Source organism: Sorex fumeus, unplaced genomic scaffold, assembly GCF_029834395.1.
Source record: "Sorex fumeus unplaced genomic scaffold, SorFum_2.1 ptg000061l, whole genome shotgun sequence".
Classification (NCBI taxonomy): Eukaryota; Metazoa; Chordata; class Mammalia; order Eulipotyphla; family Soricidae; genus Sorex; species Sorex fumeus.
Genome location: NW_026606118.1, coordinates 12,623,728 through 12,643,790, shown reverse-complemented (window position 1 = coordinate 12,643,790; position 20,063 = coordinate 12,623,728). Strand labels below are relative to the sequence as shown.

Below are 20,063 nucleotides of genomic sequence, written 5' to 3'. Positions count from 1 at the left end.
GAGTGTGTGGGGGGGGGGTTGGAGTGAGGAAGGGCGCAGGTGGGGAGGGGTACTGTTCGGATCATGCCACGGAGAACCGAGTTCTCTACCCGGGTGGGAGGAAGGGAAGGCAAAGGTAGTCTTTTGTAAAAACGTCAGTTTTTTTTTGTTTGTTTAAAAAAAAAAGAAAAGAAAAGAAAAATAAAAGCCAAGAGCAGCCGGCGGGCGGGGTGGGAGGGTGGGTGGGTGGGTGGGGGTCAGTCCAACAACACGGTTTCCTGTTCCTTTTTGATGGACGCCAGCACCGGGTGGTCGGGCTCGGGGACCTCCGAGTCCCCGCCGGCGCCCAGCAGCAGGGCGCGGCCCTCGTCCAGCGCGAACACGTCCGCCGCCTGGCTCTGGCACGCGTGCTTGACCACCTCGCTGGGCGTGGCGAAGGTCTTGTCGCACAGGTTGCACTTGTAGGGCTTGCTGGCCTGCACCAGCAGGCTGTCCATCTGGCTGCCCTCCTCGAACGTGCACAGCTCGAGCGTCTGCTTGTCCACCACGGTGTAGGTGTCGATGCTCTGGTTGAGGCACACGTGGCGCGCCGCCTGGTTGGCGCGGCAGAAGCTCTTGTCGCACGTGCTGCACTTGAAGGGCTTGCCCGTGTGGATGTACATGTGCTCGCGCCAGTGGCTCTTCTGGATGAACTTGCGCCCGCAGATGGTGCACTCGTACTTGCGGCGCTTGACCTCGCGCTCCTGGTCGGCCTGCTCCAGGTTGTCGATGTCCGCGATGTCCGAGGGCGGCGGCGTCTCGGACGGCGGCTGCCCGTCCAGCAGCGGCGAGTCGGAGATGTGCGGCGGCAGCTCGCTGTCGCTGACCATGCCCGCCTCGGGCGCGTCGGCCGCGTCCTTGGCCAGCTCCTCGGCGGCGGCCGCGGCGGCGGCGGCGGCGGCCAGCGCGGCGTGGCCACGCGCGTCCCCCGGCGGCCCCGCGGCGCCCGGGAAGGGCACCCCGGTGTGGATCTGCAGGTGCTCGCGCAGGCTGCTGCGCAGCGTGAAGCGCCGGCCGCACAGGTGGCACGCGTAGCACTTGGGGAAGCTGCCGTTGCGCTTCATGATGCTCGGCTTCACGTGCGCGATGGTCAGCGGCGCGGGGGGCTCGTCCGACGGCGACGGCGCCAGGCCCGCCTCGTCCCCGGGCATCGACGACGACGACAGCGGCGGCGGCGGCGGGGGGCGGCGGCGGCCCCACGCCTGGCACGGGCACGAGGGGCAAGGGCGCGGGCGCGGGCGCGGGGGCGGGCGCGGGCACGGGCGTGGACACGAGTTCGGGGGACAGCGGCGTGGGGAGCAGCGGTTCCGAGGGCGTCAGGTGGGTCCGGCCCCCGGGCAGCTGCGACAGCGAGGCGGCGGCGGCGGCGGCGGCAGCAGAGGCGTCGGGGCCCGGGTCGGGACCCAACCGGGCCGACCGCGCGTCCCGCGCCAGCTTCTCCGGGGCCGGCGCCAGCTTGGAGGCCTGGCGCAGCTGGTGGTCGGCGATCTGGATGCCGTAGAGGGACGAGGCCAGCGGGAAGACTTGGTCCGGGTGCGAGAAGGCGCCCTGGCTGGCCAGGCTGGCCTCCTGGATGAGCGGGTAGGCGTGCAGGAACTTGATGCCCTGCTCCAGGCGCACGGGGTCGATGAGCTGCGGGGCCATCTTCCCCGTGTACATCAGGTGCAGGAGGTAGCTGAAGATGTCGGGCTGGATGTCGGTGGGCTTCAGGCGCACGCACTCGCTGCAAGAGAGGAGCACAGGGCCGGTGAGGGGGGGTGAGCGGGAGGGCCCTGCCGCCTGGCCCGGGACCCGGCGCGGAGGAGGGGCTGTGTGTGCCGAGCGCGGTGGGAGGCCCTCCTTTGGCAGTGCTCAGGGCTTGTTCTTAGCTTTGCACTAAGGGTCACTGCCGGCCGGGCTCTGGGAACCATATGGGGGGAGGAGGGTGTATTTTTTTTTTTTTAATCCATCCATCCTTTTGGCGTCACACCCAGTGATGCTCAGGGGTGACTTCTGGCTCTGCACTCTGGCGGTACCATCGCTCCAGCTGCGATTTTTAATATATTTTTTGGGCCACACCTGGCCGTGCTCAGGGGGTTACTCCTGGCTCTGCACTCAGGAATTACTCCTGGCGGTACTCGCGGGGGAGGGGCGTCCAGATGGGAAGCGGGGATTGAACCTGGGTCAGCCACGTGCAAGGCAAGAGCCCTACCTGTGGTACTATTGCTCCAGTTGCAGTTTTTAATTTACTTTTTGGGCCACACCTGGCTCTGCACTCAGAAATCACTCCTGACAGTGCTCAGGGACCCTAGGGAAGGCCAGGGATGGAAGTGCAGTCATCCACGTTCAAGGCAAACACCCACCCTGTTGTGCTATCCCTCTAGTTGTCCAATCCCTCTGCCTTGGGAGGCAGTTGCTTTTAAAGTAAATGGAATCCTTGGGGCTGGAGCGATAGCACAGCGGGCAGGGCGTTTGCCTTGCACGCAGCCGATCCGGGTTCGATTCCCAGCATCCCATATGGTCCCCTGAGCACTGCCAGGAGTAATTCCTGCGTGCAGAGCCAGGAGGAACCCCGGAGGATCGCCAGGTGTGACCCAAAAAGCAAAAATAAATAAATAAAGTAAATGGAATCTGAACATTTCCCATTTATTTCTTCCTGAGAGTAAGTTTCATAAAGTACATAAAGTAAGTTTCATAAAGCTCGAGAGTTAACCAGAATTCATGTTTCTTTTAGAGATTTGCTTTTTAAATTTGGAACTGAGAGGGGGCTGGAGCAATAGCACAGTGGGTAGGGCGTTTGCCTTGCACGCAGCTGACCTGAGTTCAATTCCCAGCATCCCATATGGTCCCCTGAGCACCGCCAGGAGTAATTCCTCAGTGCAGTGCTAGGAGTAACCCCTGTGCATCGCTGGGTGTGACCCAAAAAGAAAAAAAAAAATTGGAACTGAGAGAAACGCCACTGTACAAGTGGAGAAAGACCAAGATTACGTGAAAGGACTCTGCTATCTTAGACCCGCCCTGGTTTTTCTCCGGGAAGCCTAGGCAGATGCGTCCTGCTGCGTGGACGGACAGGGCCCAGCCCGAGAGGAAAATTCTGGGCCTGCTGTCCAGAGCCCCGAGGAGAGCCCGTCAGCTTTGCTCCACGTGTACGGGAACACGAGGGCACCAGAAACGGGGAACAAAGAGCAAGGAAACAAACGGGACAGAAAAACAAAACCCAAGTCTCTGTGCTCTGAGAAACTCGGCACCAACTCTAGCAGGGAGGCGGGTCAGGGGTCAGAGGTCAGGGGGAAGCACAGGGTCCTGAGGCAGCTCTGACTGTTTGTTGGGCAGCTATGGAAAAGAAGGTCGCCCCTAAAGGGAAGTGATTTATCCGCGGCCCCTAAAATGCAGAGTAAGGTTGCTGATTCTTCATGGACACCTGTGTGTGCCTTGTTTCAGAAACATCCCCATTCAGAGTGCAGTGACTCCGAGGATCTCTGGAATCCACGGAAACTGTTAAGCATCACTGGACGTTAACACTGCATCTGTGCACTACACTGACCATCATTCTTTCAACCTCCTTGCCGTACTTTTATTTTTATTCATTTTTATAATTTTTGTTTGTTTTATGGGTCACCCACACCCAGTGATGCTCAGGGCTTACTCCTGGTTCTGCACTCAGGAATTACTCTGGGCGATGTTCGGGGGACCATATGGGATGCCAGGGATAGAACCCGGGTCGGCTATGTACAAGGCAAACGCCCTACCCGTTGTCCTATTGTTCCGGCTCCATACTTTGAACCTCCATACTTTGTATAATTTGAACCTTTCTTGGGGGGGGGGGTGGGAGAGGGAAGGGTGTTGGGGCCACAGCCTGCAGTGTTCTGGGGACCTGGGATTGTTGGGTCACGGGCCAGGCAAGCACTTCCCTCCTGTAGTATCTCTCCAGCCTCTGCCAGGATTATTATTTCGAATTATGCCACTTCTGACTATTGCACGATTTTTGGATCCTTCAGCTGTTTAATCTTACGCATACACATTTTCCAAAATGCTACAATGGGGGGCATGGACCCTGCCGTTCTAAACACTCAGCCCCCCAAGGGAAGACAGAGCTAGAGGCATCTCTCCTCCGCCAGGCAGAGGCGGGGGGGGGGGGGGGGGGATCTGCAAACCCGATGTCCTGTTAGAGGCAGATCAGCCTCTGGAAACGTGCAACACCTTTTTTGTTCAGTGGAGATGGAAAGTTCCTTAAAGCAGGAGGAGGGGGAAAGAGTTGAGAAAAACCCTTCACCTTCTTCAGAGAAAAGGGAGTTGGGGGGTGTGAGGAGATGGCTCAAAGGTAGGAGGTCCATGTCCCACCCAGATCCCCGCTCGTTCCCCTATCACTGCAGGGAGGGGGCGGATGGATGAGCGCCAGATGCGACTGGGTGTGGTCCAAAAGCAAAAGCAAAAAAAAAAAAAAAAAAAGGCTGGGGGACTGGCAGAAATCCCCAAGACAAGGGCAAGTAAAGCTGGGCTTGGTCCCTAGCCCTGAACGCCTCTGCCCTGCCCCCCTGGAGCATCCCGGGAGGAGCCCTGGTGTCCCAAGTGTGGTACCTGCCCCTTGCCCCCACGGCAACAACAGAACTACACTCTGCTGTGCGCTTTCCGCTCTCTCTTCATCTGTGAAGCTGCAGAGAAAAAAATGTCCCACGCATGAGGGACATTGCGTAGCTCAGTGCGTGGCTCGCGGCTGAGTCCAGCCACAGACGTTTTGGTGCTGGGGCTGGGACACGTGAGGGAGGCGTCTAGATTCTCATTTGCCTTTTGGAGAATTTTTTTTTTTTTTTGGTTTGGGTAGGGCATTTGCCTTGCACGCGGCTGACCCGGGTTCGATTCCTCCGTCCCTCTCAGAGAGCCCGGCAAGCTACTGAGAGTATCCCACCCGCACGGCAGCGCCTGGCAAGCTCCCCGTGGTGTATTCGATATGCCAAACACAGTAACAACAACTCTCGCAATGGAGACGTTACTGCCGCCCGCTTGAGCAAATCGATGAACAATGGGAACACAGTGCTGCTACTACTACAGTGCTTGGTTTTTCTTAAAGCAAAAGTACGATCGCAAACAAACCCAGACCGCGGGTACTTGAAAAGGCATTTGTGGGCCAGATAGGGCACAGAGGTAGGGCGTCTGTCTGCTGTGCCTCCGCCGACCCTTTTAAGATCTCTGGGACTCTTCAGGATTTCCTGAGCCCTGCCAGGAGTGATCCCTGAGTGCAGAGCCAGGAGGGACCCTGAGCACTGCTGGCTGTGGCCCAGAAAATAAACAAAAAGAAACAAGCTATTTGAGGGACTGGAGAAGTAATACAGCGGGTAGGGCTGCCCAGGGTTCGATTCCCGGCATCCAATGTGACCCCGTGAGCACTGTCAAGAGTAATTCCTGAATGCAGAGCCAGGAGTAACCTGAGGATTGCCAGGTGAGGCTTCCAAAACAAACAAAAGCCCCCCCCCCCACAAGTTATAAGTTGCTTCTGTTACTTTCTGGCCCCCTCTGGAGTGACCCCGGGGTCCCCAGGGGCCAGCCTGAGGTCATTTCCAAGTCCTCTGGGATGGGCGATACTCCTACATTACCATCTCACCTAAGGAGCCTGGTTCGCAAATGTTTGACATCTCCTAAGTAGGAAAAGCAGATTCAGGATGAAAGAGAAAGCCTCAGTTTCCCCTTACCAGTGAGACAGAAAGCCAGTTTCTTCTCTCCAGATGTTCCGTCACCTGACACACATTCCACCCTCAAGGTTCTGTCTCGGCATTCCTGAGCTTCCCAGGAATGGAAAACACTGCCTTGGAATCTAGGCTGACAGGGTAATGATCATGGGTAATCCTGGAGGCTGGGCTGATGGGGAAACTGAGACAATGGGCAATCAGGCCTGGAAGATTTGATTCCCCTTGCCAGTGAAGGTGGAAGCCTCAGTTTCCCCTTGCCATCTTTCCCCCGCTGACCTGACACATTTCATTCCAAAGTCCTGCCCCACAGAGATTTTCACAACCAAAAAACTCTGCCCTGGATCCTAGGCTGACAGGGAGACCGAGATAAAGGGCAAAAACACCCAGAAAGATTTAGACCAGCTAGACAGCAATCCGATTTTCTGGCATCTTTTGTAAATACTTGCCAAGCTATAAGGGATGCCAGGAGCACTTAAAAGGCGCACACGACCAGAATCTGAAATGAGTGTCTCTCCCTACGCCTTATCTGAGAAGGGGGCTGTTCCCAGACCCAGGCAGGCCCAACAGCACCCATGCACACCTGCAATAAAGTAGGAGACGTCGGGTCATGGAAACCCCAGAAAGGGCCAGAGCAACAGTACAGCAGGTAGGGCGTTTGCCTGGCACACGGCCAACCTGGTTCGATCTCCGGCATCCCATATGGTCCCCCAAGCCCTGCCAGGAGGAATTCCTGAGAGCAGAGCCAGGAGTAACCCCTGAGCATCGCCGGGTGTGACCCCCCCTTCCCTTCCAAAAGAAAGCCAAAAAAAGAAAAAAAAAAACCCAGATAGTGAAGTGGAAGTTGAGGGGCAACGGCTGAGGCTGGGCACCGTCAGCGGGTCCGTCCCCGCCAGGAAATCCCGGTCCGCAGACCTGTACTGTGCAGTGACCCGTGCAGAATAGCGCTGGGACACGGAGACCTCGGCTGGTAACTTCCAGACCTCAAGGCAAGTCCCGAGGAAGAAGCACGGACTCTCCCTCGGGGAGGCCCGTGGATATAGCGGCAAAGGAGGCCCCCGTCTCAGAAGCTGTCACTTGTCTGGGTTCTAATGGCACTGCCACTTCCGGTGCAAGAACCCATGACAGAATGACCTTGGTCATCCCTTCCAGGGCAGCACTGTCCCAGGAGAGAAAGGCCTTTGATTATAGCGGGTGGAGGGGTCAGCTTCCTGCCTCTACTTAAAACCACTTGCATGTAGGGCTGGAGATGGTGCGGTGAGTTGGGTGCCTGCTTGGCAGGCCACTGACCTGGGTTCAATCCGCTGCATTCCCTATGGTCCCCCAAGTCTGCCAGGAGTGATTCCTGAGTGCAGAACACTCAGATGTGGCCCCAACCCCCCAAATCAAACAAACAAAATCCCTTGCAGGAATAATTTTGCTCCTGAAGATGAAGCCCTTCAAGCCCTTCTCAAGATCACAGAACTCTGTGCTACCCATTAGCTCGGAAGTCCCTGATGGCAGATATAAGAGGGTGAGTCCTTAGTGTTGGGCTGGAGCGATAGCACAGCGGGTAGGGCGTTTGCCTTGCATGCGGCCGACCCGGCCGATCCTGGTTCGATTCCTCCGCCCCTCCCGGAGAGCCTGGCAAGCTACCGAGAGTATCTCGCCCACATGGCAAAGCCTGGCAAGCTCCCCGTGACGTATTGGATATGCCAAACAGGGTAACAACTAGTCTCACAATGGAGATGTTACTGGGCCCGCTCGAGCAAACTGATGAACGAGAGGACAATACTACAGTGCTACAGTCCTTAGCAGTACAGAGCAAAGCAACTGCCGTTGGCCACGAAGTCTGCACCTGCCAACACATGTCAAGTGGCTGGGACTGTGGTCAGCTGGTACGTACCAAGACCCGGGCTCCAGAAACTTCCCAGAAACTTTCAAAGCCCAGGAGTGCACAGCTGGAAGGGGTTAAGGGGGCGGAGGGGGGGGAGCGAGGGGGAGTGGAGAAATCTTGGAAAATAGTCTCAGCTCCAGACTGTGAAATGCAAGCTGGGAAGGGCTGGCCTTGGCTTGTCTGGGTTCAGTTACGAAAGGAATCAGGGGGTCAACAAACTGGACCTTCGGGACCTGGGGCAGCCCCTGGCCAAGTTACTCCGGAAATGGGGGGGTTCCTTGGGGAGACGAGGCAGGCAGGAAGTGAGGCCAGGAGCCTGGGCCCCGCTGTCTAGACTAGAGTGTTTGTGACCCCCCAGCTCTGCGGGGGCCTCTGGCAGACTTCGCCTGGAAGGAGTCCCCACCCGGGCCGGTTTCAGAGACGCTTGGGAGCACTGTTCTGAGAGTGATATGGAGAGGGACCTGATGCCGGCGGGGAAGGGAAAGGTGTTTTTATGAACAGGAGGCCCTCCGTTCTATGTGAACAAAGGGACACCATTTTGTGAGGTAATTTTGTTTTGTGTGTGACAGAGTTAGCTGGTCAGCTGTTTACATGGCCAATTGAGAATTAGACCGGACCCGGGCCCTGACACACCTGGTCATTAACGTGGGGCAGATGCTTCCCGCCTTGAACTCGGACTGGACCATCCAATTGGTGAGACTCCCAACGGATTGGCCAATGGGCCCTTAAATGACAGGCTCCTGGCAGACGGTGCCTCTGGGCCTCCTTCCTGTCTGCAATGTACTTGAGACCCGGCATGAAGCCTGGATCTCCGCCTCGTCCCCAAGGTGCCAAAGGCTGGGATGGGCTCTGTCCCGCTTATTTCCAATCTGTCTGAGGGCCGGCGCCCACTGATGACCCCTGACCCTCTGCCAGCCTCAAGTTGGGGGCACTGGATGGCCCTGAGCTGATATGTCCCATCAAGAGCACCTGGGCTGGGGCTGGAGCAATAGCACAATGGGTGCTATGAACAGGGCATTTGCTTTGCAAGAGGCTAACCCGGGTTCGATTCCCAGCATCCCATATGGTCTCCTGAGCACTGCCAGAAGTCATTCCTGAGTGCAGAGCCAGGAGGAACCCCTGTGAATCACCGGGTGTGACCCAAAAAGCAAAAAAAAAAAAAAAAAAAAAAAAAAAGTGGCATCTATGTAAGAAATGTATCAAGGACATAGTTAGCGTAGCCACTTGGTTGATTCCCAGGAAGAGGACTGCTGGCACCTCTCAATTCCTCTGTTGAATTTTTTTTTTTTTTGGTTTTTGCTTTTTGGGTCACACCCGGCGATGCACAGGGGTTACTCCTGGATCTGCACTCAGGAATTACTCCTGGCGGCGCTCAGGGGACCATATGGGATGCTGGGAATCGAACCCGGGTCCGCTGCATGCAAGGCAAACGCCCTACCCGCTGTGCTATCACTCCAGTCCCACTGTTGAATGTTTTACAAGTGCATGCACAAGGTTGTTCCACAGAAAAGGGGGAAAGAATCAAAACCACAGTCTGACTGGTGGATTTGTGAAAAGAAAGGTTCAAGAGAAACTTAAAAATGATCATAGAGGGGCCACGGTGAACACCAGGTAACGCATATAACCTGGAGGTGGCAAGGTCTGTCGTAGCTGTCGGCAATAAAAAAGAAGTCCCTGCTATTCTCCGTGAAATCACAGAGGACGCTGACCAGCAAGAATGAGAGGCAAAAGGCTGGTCGGAGCTGCATTAAGCAAACAAAATAACCCTTTTCTGAAAGATGTTTCATTTGTATTTATTTTGCTTTTTAGGCCACACCCAACGATGCTCAGGGGTTTATTCCTGGCTCTGCGCTCAGGAATTACTCCTGGCAGTGCTTGGGGGAGCATATGGGATGCCAGGGATTGAACCTGGGTTGGCTGTGTGCAAGGCCAACGGCATACCCACTGTACCATTGCTCCGGCCCAGTGAACGATTTTTTTTTTTTTTTTTTTTTTGCTTTTTGGGTCACACCCGGCGATGCTCAGGGGTTACTCCTGGCTCATGCACTCAGGAATTGCTCCTGGCGGTGCTCGGGGGACCATATGGGATGCTGGGAATCGAACCTGTGCTGGCCATGTTGGCTGCGTGCAAGGCAAACGCCCTACCCGCTGTGCTATCGCTCTAGCCCCTGAACGATGTTTTAAAAGAAACAGAAACCAAAGAAATGAAGGGTTTCCTGGTGTCCAACAGCCAAATAATAACAAATCACCCACTGAGAAGACCAGGTGGTAATGACGCGATCCAGCTGGAACCTAGATGTCTCACGACACAGAATTACAGGCCACAAGAACAGAATTTGTGCAAAAGGAAGATAAAGATGTAAATGGGATCCTTAAAATATGGGGAAAAGGCAATGGGTCATTGGATTTAACAAATGCTGCAATGTCCGCACTGGTAGGAGAAGCCGCAAGTGCTCACCTCCAGGATGCCCTGAGGCTCAACTGGAACACTCGGAACAGGAACTTCAGGGGACTGGACGAGGCAGGCAGACGCTATCCAACTCTGTAAGGAGCTGGGCATGGCAGCAACATTCTCCCACCCAGATGAGCTGCCAGGGTCATCGTCAGCAGCACGCTGAACATGGGCAACGAGCCACCTGGTTTTGAGACCAGACGCCCACCACAGGCTGATTCTAACTAACGAGCTTACTACGTGTTCTACGGTCCAGCAAGTCACAGGTATGTGGAAACAGAACAGGGGATTGGAACAACAAAAGATGATGTCATTTACTGTTAACACCCCAGGAACTGCATATATATACCTGGCAATACACAGGGGGTTACTCCTGGCTCTGCACTCAGGACTCCTGGCAGTGCTCGGGGGAACCATATGGGATGCTGGGAATCGAACCCGGGTCGGCCGCGTACGAGGCAAATGCCCTACCCGCTATGCTATCGCTCCAGTCCCTGCATATTCTTTTAACATCACTTGATCACTTGACTTTCCGTTAATCGTCGATTTGCTCGAGTGGGCGCCAGTAACGTCAGAGTCCATTACAAAATAAAGTTACTAGAAAAACCTTTAAAACTGTTGAGACAAAAAAAGATGACTCCTGGTCTCTAATCAAAAGGGGGAGCGCAAGTCCGATATCCAAACAAGAAATATTGAAATGACACAAAACCTTGGGACGTAGAGACAAACATGGATTGTTTCAATGGATGATTAGGAGAAACCATCCTGTCACCTGGACCATTTGCAGAACCGCATGCAGTCTTGTGAGAATTGTGCAAGTTACAGCAAAGAATTCGGAGAAACCCACCATCCACTAAGTATAAACCTAATTCTTCTCATTCCACCTTACGAGTTGATTTTATTGGGCCCTTAAAGGAAGCTAGGGATTGGTACGTATGCACCCTAGTAGATGTGGCTACAGGCATGTTCCTGGCCACTCCCAATAGAGATCCAGACCAAAACATGACTATTAGGATAATTAAGTCATGGTGCGTGCCTGTGACCCACCAATCATCATCGACTCTGACCAAGGCTCCCATTTTACGGTAGCAAAATCAAACTCTTAGCAGAATGTTTAAGATATTCAGCAGAACTACCAACTAAGCTATAACCCAACTGCCACACGAAGTACCGAAAGAACAAAAGGACCACTGAAATTAAAATTATTACAATATACGGACTTAAAACGGTAGGATGCAATCATAAGTCCTACTTAGACTTGAACTGAAGACCTGACTACACCGTCCATCACCGGTTGAGCAAATGTTCCAAAAGACCCAAAGACATAATGTTAATTATGCTTTTCCTCTGATGGCAGCAAATCATGGCATCACCAACCACAAAGCCATTCGAAAGTCGAATGACAACGGGCTTCTTTCCTTATGGGAAATCATCACACCTGGATAAGAAAACGCCCTACAGACAGCATCCCGCAAAGGCCATCTCCAACTGACAAAGCTGCATGCCCTTACTCCAATATGAAGAGATCACCCTATTTGGTGCCTGATCAGACTGATTATCATCTGTACAATTACTGCTGTGTTTTTTTTTTTTTTTTGCTTTTTTGGGTCACACCCAGTAATGCTCAGGGGTTACTCCTGGCTCACACTCAGGAATTACTCCTGGTGGTGCCCGGGGGACCATATGGAATGCTGGGAATCGAACCCGGGTTGGCCAAATGCAAGGCAAACGCCCTTCCCACTGTGCTATTGCTCCAGCCCCCTTACTGCTGTGGTTTTGTCCAAACTGGGACACTACACCTTCTGTAATCAACACATTTGGGATAACTCCTCTGACCACTGTGTTCCCGCTCGGTGATGTAAAGTCGTGACTAATTATACGCTGTGCGTTACTGATACACCTCACGGGGAGTCAGCCGCCCGACTGAGACAACAGTTACCACCTGGCACTGCGCGTGGTACTGGGGCAAGTTCTTTCCAGGGCACAACACCCTGGTGGCGACTATCCCACATCTAGGACCAGATCAAGATATAATGTAAAATCCAGTTCTCACACAGGGTCTGCTGCTGTTAGAAAACCTAAGAAAACGGCACAATTCTTTCCTGCGGGCATGGCTACCACATCCCTAACTGTTACAGATGTTAAACTGCCGATGAATTCCTTGCAAAAGCTACAACAAACTCAGCTGGAAGCTATCCATGCTGTCTCAGCTCACCTGATTCTGTGCTAGTGGATCAGGACCAGAAGACAACTCCTGAGAAACACTGTTCAGGACTCTTTGTGTGCTAACAAGCCTTTTCAGGATGCTCTCCTTCAGAACGTTAAGGGGAAACAGACACCAAACTGAATTCCAACAACTGCCCTCCTTATATGTCTCCGCACAAGAGGACACGAAAAGGCTTTTATGTACTGGGTTGGGCATGGAGATTCCTCACAATAAAACCATCCTGAACCCTGAGGGAGAATCTTAAAGTCTCTTTAAGACTTTTAAAGACTAAAAGAGTTTAAAAGACTAAAAATTGAAAGACTTTAATTTTCTTAAAGTCTCTACCGGGTCTATGAGGCTTGGATTTTTTTTCTTTGTTTTGTTTTGCTTGTTGGGTCACACCCGGTGATGCACGGGGTTACTCCTGGCTCATGCACTCAGGAATTACCCCTGGCGGTGCTCGGGGGACCATATGGAATGCTGGGGATTGAACCCGGGTCAGCCACGTGCAAGGCAAACGCCCTACCTGCTGTGCGATATCACTCCAGCACCAGAGGCTTGGATTTAACACAGTTGCTATCCCTAGAAATTTGGGAAATATTGCAGTCCAAGTTTTGGGTTCGCGTTACTGGACCAACACATCACATGACCTGTTATCACTGCTGCTAATAAAATTTACTACCCTTGGGCCACAAACTAGTCTAGCAGTTGGTTACTCAGATGAATTACAATTAGTTGATATTAAACTAATATTGATTCCTATTCTGGAGACCTTACTGGGCCCGCTTGAGCAAATCGATGAACAATGGGAGGACAGTGGACAGTGGATTCCTTTATCACTGACCTTGGCAACTTCTGCATGATTGCACGCTTGCAGCGTTCTGCCACTATACATGCTTTCTATAATGTCTCCCTGCAATCTGCTATCTCCACACCTTTAGATAACATTTGTGTTCCTGAAAACTGGAGCTTCTATGTGTATTTTACAAACCTCCTCATATAATACGACCAAGCTTCTAACCTTACCCTCTTCTCAGTGGTATAATGAGCAAGAACTTTGAAGCCCTCCATCACTTTGTGGATGCAATGAGGAACTTTGTGTGCCAACATCTCCAGCAATTTAACTCTGCACACACAAGTGCAGAGGGAACTCGGACATGCGACAGACCAGATCCACACGGTGAGCCACGTAGAAGCTGTGTTACACACAGACACACACACACACACACACACACACACACACACACACACACGTTGGCCTTAAAACAGAATGTGGCCCAGCACTCTAATTTTGACTTCCTAGGTGCATTATCTGCATTGATTACTCTTAACTTTGTGCCTGGACTTGGAACCCCTGGAATTTGGGCTTAGGCAAATATTTTACGCATAATTTTTATTCTGTATTTCTCTGTAAAACTTACCCTTTTCTTAGCAAAAAAATCAGGCTAAAAGACATAAGGGGGGCTGGAGCGATAGCACAGCGGGCAGGGCATTTGCCTTGCACACGGCCGACCCGGGTTCGATTCCCAGCATCCCATATGGTCCCCTGAGCACCGCCAGGAGTAACTAACTCCTGAGTGCAGAGCCAGGAGGAACCCCTGTGCATTGCCGGGTGTGACTCAAAAAGCAAAATAAACAAATAAATAAAAGACATAAGGATGTTCCCCCTGCTTCTGCTTTCCTGAGTCCCCTGTGCCGCCCCCTTGCGCCACCCATGAATGCTTTCTGCTTCGATCTATCTTTTCTTTTTTCTTTTTGGGTCACATTTGGTGATGCACAGGGGCTACTCCTGGCTCTGCACTCAGGAATTACTCCTGGCAGTGCTCGGGGGACCATATGGGATGCTGGGAATTGAACCCAGGTCGGCCATGTGCAAGGCAGATGCCCTACTCGCTGTGCTATTGCTCCAGCCCCTAATCTATCTTTTCTGTGTGATTCTCATGTATTTCCTGTGTGATTATCGATGACTTGTACCTTTCTTTGAGTGTCCTTCGTCACTGAGGGGACGGACTGTTATGAACGGAAGGCACTCCATTCTGTGTGAACAAAAGTTACACCATTTTGTTATTCCATTTTGTGTGCGGTACGAGTCAGCTAATCTGTGGCAAACACAGTCACCGAGAGCCAGACGCAGACCCTGGCCCTGACACACCTGGTCATCAAAGCGGGGCAGGTACTTTACGCCTTGAACTCGGACTGGCCAATTCAGTTGGCGACATTCCAAATGGACTGGTCAGTGGAGGCTTAAGTGACAGATTCCTGGCAGACGGAACCTCTGGACCTCCTCCCTGTCTCCAAGGTACTTGGGACCTGGCATGAAGCCTGGATCTCCGCCTTGTCCCCAAGGTGCCAGAGGATGACTGGTTTATCTGGTTTATCTCCAACCTGTCTGAGGGACGGCGCCACTGACGACCCCCGACCCTCTGCCAGCCTTGCTTCGGGGGGAGGGGGGGGAACTGGATGGCTGAAAGGGTGGACCTGAGCTGAAAGGGCTGTGGCTTCAGCCAGCTGGAGGTGAGCTTAGATGCGGGGTATCGTCTTAGTTACAGGACCGTTCTGAGCTGGATTTGCTTCCTGATCTCTACGGTTTTCTATATTGCGAAAATACTGAGACACTGTTATTCAATACATCAGAAGTGTTTAAGTGTATCCGCCTCCCCTAATCTCTACCGTGCTCGTGACCAAAGGACTCGCGCGGAAGGGACTCGAGAAAACGCGATTCAGGGGGCCCATCAGAAGCGCTGAACAGAGAGTTTAAGGACTGGGAAGTCTGAAGGCCTCCCAGGAAGCCTGGATTTGGCGCTGCCAGCTGCATGAGCCAAGAGGAGCACGTCCCCTTGTGGATGCCCAGTGGGCAGTGCGGAGCCTGGGCCCGAACTTCCAGCTGCTCATTTCCCGAGGGTCCTGAGGAGAGGGAAGATCTAAGAGAGAGATTCCCCCTCCCCCAACACCGGAGACAACCCAAGGCCAAAACTTACCCAACTCACTAGCGAGGGGCCCTGGTTTCAGGGCTGGGATAAGGAGGGCTGCTCCTCCCCCCCCCTCACCCCCCAGCATAAGGGTCCGACTGAAGGGGCCACCCGGGGGGATGTGGGAGGAAGATGCTGGATGAGGCCCCTGAAGAGCAGACCTGAGGCTCTGGGTGGTCGGGTAGCAAGAGTGTGGGGTACACATGGGACAGTTTGGCCAGGCCACCCCGAAGGGCTTTCCGGAAGGCGAGCAGATGGGGCGTTATCCGCCAGGTCAGGTGGGGGTTGAGTTTTCAGAGATGTGGTGGCGGGGAGTAGAAAAGGAAAAGGGTCCGAGAAAGGGTCCACGGGGGCGGGGGAGGTGCAGGTGGGCAACAGGCAGAGGCACCTTCCTCAGGTATGAGGCCCACGGCAGGGGGGTGATGGACAGAACCTCCAAAATGGACCCTCTGCCAGTAGGAGAACAGGAGAAATCCTGGGAGCCGGCAGGTGGAGGGGGTTTTTCAGGGGTCTGGGGGTGGAGGAAGACCGTGGTGGGGGCTGCTGCTGGGGGGCGTGGAGGTCTGGACTTGGAAAGTGCTATTTGGGGGTGGGAGCGCATGAGGGGGAGGGGTTGGGCGTGGAGGCCGGTGGCCTCGGTGGAAGCGTCTGCGTTAGTTACCTGGTCTGATGGACAAACAACATCTTAAAGTAATTGGAGAAGGAAGCAAGGACTGATTTGTGGGCCTTGAAGTACACATCGCCGATGGCCACCGTGCAGTCACACAGGAACCCAAACTCGCGCTGGGCGTTTAACTGCTGCAGGAGAATAAGTCCATGGTTGGCCAAGTCCATTTTTTTTAACAAACCTGCAAAGCAAAACAATGGGTCGTTTTAAGAAAGGCGGGCTTAAATCGCACTGGGTGTCCCTTATAGTCACGACAGCAACATCGATGGCAGTCGCCAACAGGAACTGCACCGAGCTCGGCGTCACGAGGGCCCTCTTGCAGGCCCTGTGCCCGGGGATGGCGAGCGGAGGGGACTGGGGAGAGAGCGGGGTGTTCTGCCCTGGAGTGAGCAGAACGTTCCTGGGTCACTGAGTCCCGGGCGTGGGATGGCCCGTGCCAGGAGCTGTCACCACAGCTTGCGGAGAGACACATAGGGAAAGGGACTGCAAGGGGGTCCGCATCGGGCAGGAGGAAGAGTCAACTGCAACTGATGGTGATGGGGGGAACAGGCCCGGGCTCTGCTTCCTTTTGTGGGAGGATAAAGAGGGTCCCAGAAAGTCAGTTTTTCCCCCAGGTCAGCTGGCCAGGACGGGTGGGTCTATGCACACGAAGGCGACTCCAAGGGCGTCATGGCTCCTTCACCCCCATGTGGACACCTAACAGTGGCTCCGCGTGGGAGAGGCCGGAGCATCTCCTTGGAGGCAGGGAGCCAGGTGGGGCCGTCTGCTCCCTCTGTCCCTCACGGCACTGGGGGTCGAGCCAAGACACCAAAGGACACCAGTGGGGCAAGGAAAGGACACAGTCCCCTGAATCCGCAGGAATCCACGGCAAAACTCCCACGATCGATCAGTAAGTCTGGCAATGCCACAGGCCAGGGAGAAGGCAAACGCTGATCATAAATTCTGTGTGCTAACTTTGAACGGGTGGGCCCTGCCGTTTAGAAATGGTGACAATCAGAGAGAGAGAGAGAGAGAGAGAGAGAGAGAGAGAGAAACGCGGAAGTGTGAGGCTAACAAAATGGGGACAGGATGTATGGTGGGCTGACAACTGCAGGATGCAGATGAAAGAAATAAAAAAAAGAGACACGCTTTATTTATGGCTTGAAAGACTCAGCACGAAAAAATGCCAAGAAATTTTCAAGGGACATATAAACCTGTCACAATTCTTCTTCTTTTTTGGGGGGGGAGGGGTGGTTTGTTTCTTTGTTTTTTTTGGAGCCACACCCAGTGGTGCTCAGGGGTTACTTCCTGGCTCTGCACTCAGGGCTCACTCTTGGCAGTACCTGGGGGACCATACAGGATGCCGGGGACTGAACCCGGGTTGGCTGTGTGCAAGGCAGTACCCGCTGGTGCTATCGCTCCAGCCCCAATCCTTATAAAAAAAATCCCAGTCTACAAGTCACGAATGAGAATATTCTAAAATATACTATCAAGGAACTAGGATAGCTGAAACAAAAATTCAAAAAGCCGTACGGTGGGAAGAACCAAGCTGACCTCAAACCACTGTATTCTGGATTTGGGGTGTTTGGGTGGAAGGACAAACACACAGCTCAGTGGAACAGAACCCAGAACCCAGGAAAGACACATCAATATATGCACAACTCATTACAGACAAAGAAAGGGACAACAACAAAGGCGCATTCCACACACAGGGTGGCTTGGTCACTGAATTTCCTAAGGGGTGGCTTGGTCACTGAATTTCCTAAGGGGAGCGGGCAGAGGACTTTGACCAAAGTCTCAGATCCTAAAGGAAAAATGAACTCCAACTGGGTCACAGAAACGCGAAACACAAAACATCTGGGGACGAGGGGGGAATGACATCTTAAGGGACTTCGAGTGAGACAGAGTTTTCACACTTGACATCCAAAGGGGAATCCCTACAAGGAGAAATAGATTTCTCCCCCCCTCAAAGAAAAAGCTTTTGTTCTGTGAAAGAGCCAGACCAGAGAAGCAAAGATCAAGCTTAATGCTAGCCAGACTAGCGGCAGACCTCAGCAAGCGAGGCCTTCGGTTAAAAGACCAAGAGCTGGAACGCATAAATAATTCCCCCAGTGCACATGGAAAAAAACCACCGCCTTCGAAAAATGAACAGGAGGCTCAGAGAGACATTTCCCCGGGGAGGATGTATGGAGGAGGGCACGGAAACACGCGGGAAGATGTTCCCTATCACGACCAGGGAGCGAAAAGCAAGTGAGAACCACAGGGAGACACCACGAGGCGCCGATCAGGATAGGAGAACTCAAAAATCCTGACACTGCCCTGCGCTGGCAAAGGGGCAAATGCCCAGACAGCTCACTGTGGCTGCCGGGAAGGCAGAGAGTTAGAACCAACTTGGAAAAACCATTTGGGGGGCTGGAGTGATAGCACAGCAGGGAGGGTGTTTGCCTTGCACACACGACCAATCTGAGGTCGATCCCCAGCATCCCATATGGTCCTCCGAGCACCGCCAGGAGTAATTCCTGAGTGCACGAGCCAAGACTGCATCGCTAGGTATGACCCCCACCCTCCCCCCCCCAAAAAAAAGAAAAATGGTTTGGCAGACAGAAAAGAAACCTGCATCCAGCAGACCGCTAGCCACTGCACTCAGAGACTCTGTTCTCCAACTCCCCACCCCGCCCCCGCACCCCATGCTGGGGGAAAAAAATGTCTGTTCACATATTTAATCCCAATAGTGAAAAACTGGCAAGATCTCCAATGTCCTTCAGCCAGTCAGGTCAGGAGTTAGACGCAGTGCGGTTTGCCCCACACCACAGCTGACTGTGGCCCACGGCGGCTGCTACCCAGGGCTGAGTGAAAATGCCCTGGGAGTTCACCGGAACACGGCAGAAATGGAGCACTTGGGGTGGGCAGGGCAGGGCTGGAGGGGTTGGTGGGTTCTAGGCTCTAGGTTCAACTGTGTTGAAGCCAATAACCTGCGCGCACGTGTGTGTGTGTGTGTGTGTGAGAGAGAGAGAGAGAGAGAGAGAGAGATCAATAACCTTGGGCGTGTGCGTGCGTGTGTGCGTGCGTGATGGTGGAGTTGCATGGGGGAGGACCAAGACATCAGTGCGTTTTCCAGATGTTTCATGTTGTGGGCTCAGGGCTCAGGGCCACACCCGGCCGTCCCTTGAGTTCTGTGAGACATTCCTTCCTGTCAGGGGACCGCTTCCATGGCACTGCTCAACCTCTCACAAATACAAGTGAATCTAACACCATCTTCAAACAGAAGGCCCGCCCGGCCACTGTAGTGGATTAGCCACACTATGAAAAAGGAACCATGGTGCTTCATTTCAGGGTTAGGAGAGCTACTGTGGAGATTGCATTATTGCATTTTTTTTGGGGGGGAGGGGCGGGGTCTCACCTGGAGGGGCTCGGGGTACTCCTGGCTCTGTGCTCAGGGTTCACTCCCGGTGGGGGGCTCGGGGACCATTATGAGGTGCCGGCAACTGACCCTGGGTTGGTCGCATGCAAGGTCAGCGCCTTACCAGCTGTATTATCGCTCTGGCCCCACTTACTGGGGTAGTGGGGTGGGAGTCTTCAGACCACCGCTGGCGGTGCTCGGGGCTTACTCCTGGCTCTGTGCTCAGGGGTCACTCCTGGTGGGGTTTGAGGATCATGAGATGCATAGGATCTAACCAGAGCTGGCCGTGTGCAAGGCAAGCACCTTAACCTCTGTACTGTCTCTCCAGACCCCAGAAATCTTTTTTTTTTTAATTGTTGTTTTAAGTAGACGTTGTTGTTGTTGTCTGGGCAATGTCAGGAGGTGCCCCAGAGTCACTCCTGGTGGGGCCCCAGGGGCCATTCGGGGCCAGCCAACACACCCAGGTCTCCTGCGTGCGAAACACGTACCATTTCACTGGCCTCTCTGAATGTGTCTTTTTGGGGTGGGGGGCTGGGCGACACACCACGGGCTAAGGGATCGCTGCTGGCAGTGCTCAGAGGACCCACGTGGAGCTGGGCATCGAACCGGGCACAGTCAAGCTGCTGTACCAGCCTTCCAGCTCTGTGCCTGTCAGTTCAAAAAGAACCTGCCGTTTTTCTCAGCTTGTGGACTCCATGATCTGTATCAGTAAGAAGTATATATACGTACATATATATCATAGATAAATATTATACATCTCACTGGTTTGGGGGGTCACAGCCAGCTGTACTCAGGGCTCACTGCTGGCTCCGTGCTCAAGGACCACTGCTGGTGGG

The 20,063-nt window shown here is 53.7% G+C and overlaps 1 protein-coding gene across 1 annotated transcript in view; it reads right to left on the bottom strand.

Moving 5' to 3' along the window:
- Positions 1 to 222: 222 nt before the first annotated feature.
- Positions 223 to 20,063, bottom strand: part of ZBTB2 (zinc finger and BTB domain containing 2) — a 35,823-nt gene continuing 15,982 nt past the window's right edge. Inside the window, exons 2-4 of the mRNA XM_056126085.1 lie at positions 15,843 to 16,029; positions 1,277 to 1,741; positions 223 to 1,197 (exon numbers count right to left, since the gene is read on the bottom strand). Of these exons, the coding sequence (XP_055982060.1) occupies positions 237 to 1,197; positions 1,277 to 1,741; positions 15,843 to 16,015 (1,599 nt within the window). The 5' untranslated portion in view covers positions 16,016 to 16,029 and the 3' untranslated portion in view covers positions 223 to 236. The remainder of the gene's footprint in view (positions 1,198 to 1,276; positions 1,742 to 15,842; positions 16,030 to 20,063) is intronic.